Genomic DNA, 1,572 nt, shown 5'->3' on the forward strand with positions numbered 1-1,572 from the left:
TATGTATATATGTATATATATGTGTGTGTATGTATATATGTATATATTTATATATGTGTGTATATATATATATATATATATATAATATATATATATTTGTATATGTGTGTGTGTTTATATGTATGTGTATATTTATATATATATGTATATGTATATTTATATATATATATATATATATGTATATATATATATATATATACACAATACTTTGTAGACTATTTTCTGCTTTTGTTACAATTCCTACTTTGCAGTTTTTTCACCTATCGCTGGGCTTCAGTGTACGGATCCCCCGAGATAAACGAGGGACTACTGTATTTTCAAAAGTAGAAAATATGTTTTATTTGCACAAAACTAGAATGGTTCAAAAAATTCTGCCAAACATACGAATATTACCTTTATGATTTGAGCAGTAACATTTCAGTAAGAGCAGCCTCATAGAGGTAAATGATGTGAGACTTCACTTCACCTAAACTGAAAATCAGTTAGACTCACATTTCTGTTTTTTTTCCTTCTGTTTTTGCAGATCAATGTGCGCGTCACTACCATGGATGCTGAGTTGGAGTTTGCTATCCAGCCAAACACAACTGGCAAACAGCTCTTTGACCAGGTTAGAAGACACGCACACCTGCACACGTCTGATTTTTCTTTTTTCAGAACACAAATTGTGAGAACAGAGTCATCTGTAGCATCTGCAGGGCTTTATTAATATCTTATCGCCTCAGATGAGGTGAACTCTGTGACCCAAAGAAAGGATCAATGCGTTTCTCATTGATCACTAATGAAAAGCAGCACTGACTTTTGTATTTTTGTACCAGGAGGTTACTGACTGGGTTTGGGCTGGTACTGGTTCTGTGGAGAGATGGTACACAAAGTGCCCTTTGTCTGACTTGAGGCCTTTCAGAAGACATGATTGGTGGAAGTGTAGAATGACGATAATGTGTGTGTGCTTTTATGTGTGTAGATTAGGAAATATTGAAAATATAGAAAATTGTCAGTGTTTTTAATGTCAGACTGTACAGGGTTGTTAGGGTTGTGCTAAAATGGAGTATATATGTATATATATATATATATATATATATATATAAAGGAGTGGCTCTTAATTTCATTGTACTTGCATATAAGGACAATAAAGACATTCTGATATATATATATGTATTTATATATATTTATATGTATGTGTATATATGTATATATATGTATATATTTATGTATATATGTATATGTGTATATATATGTATATATATATGTATATATGTATATGTGTATATATATGTATATATTTATATATATATGTATATATGTATATATGTATATGTGTATATATATGTATATATGTATATATGTATATGTGTATATATATGTATATATATGTATATATGTATATGTGTATATATATGTGTATATATATGTATATATGTATATGTGTGTGTATATATATGTATATATATGTATATATGTATATGTGTGTGTATATATATGTATGTATATGTGTGTGTATATATATGTATATATGTATATGTGTGTGTATATATATGTATATATGTATATGTGTATATATATATATGTATATAT

At 27.9% G+C, this 1,572-nt stretch overlaps 1 protein-coding gene across 1 annotated transcript in view; it reads left to right on the forward strand.

Annotated features, from left to right (window-relative positions):
• Positions 1–511: 511 nt before the first annotated feature.
• LOC119419711 (radixin) overlaps positions 512–1,572 on the forward strand; it is a 77,777-nt gene continuing 76,716 nt past the window's right edge. Inside the window, exon 1 of the mRNA XM_037687098.1 lies at positions 512–607. Coding sequence (XP_037543026.1) covers positions 545–607 — 63 coding nt within the window. The 5' untranslated portion in view covers positions 512–544. The remainder of the gene's footprint in view (positions 608–1,572) is intronic.

The sequence above is a fragment of the Nematolebias whitei genome, chromosome 13, assembly GCF_014905685.2.
Source record: "Nematolebias whitei isolate Nwh7 chromosome 13, NemWhi1, whole genome shotgun sequence".
Taxonomy (NCBI): domain Eukaryota; kingdom Metazoa; phylum Chordata; class Actinopteri; order Cyprinodontiformes; family Rivulidae; genus Nematolebias; species Nematolebias whitei.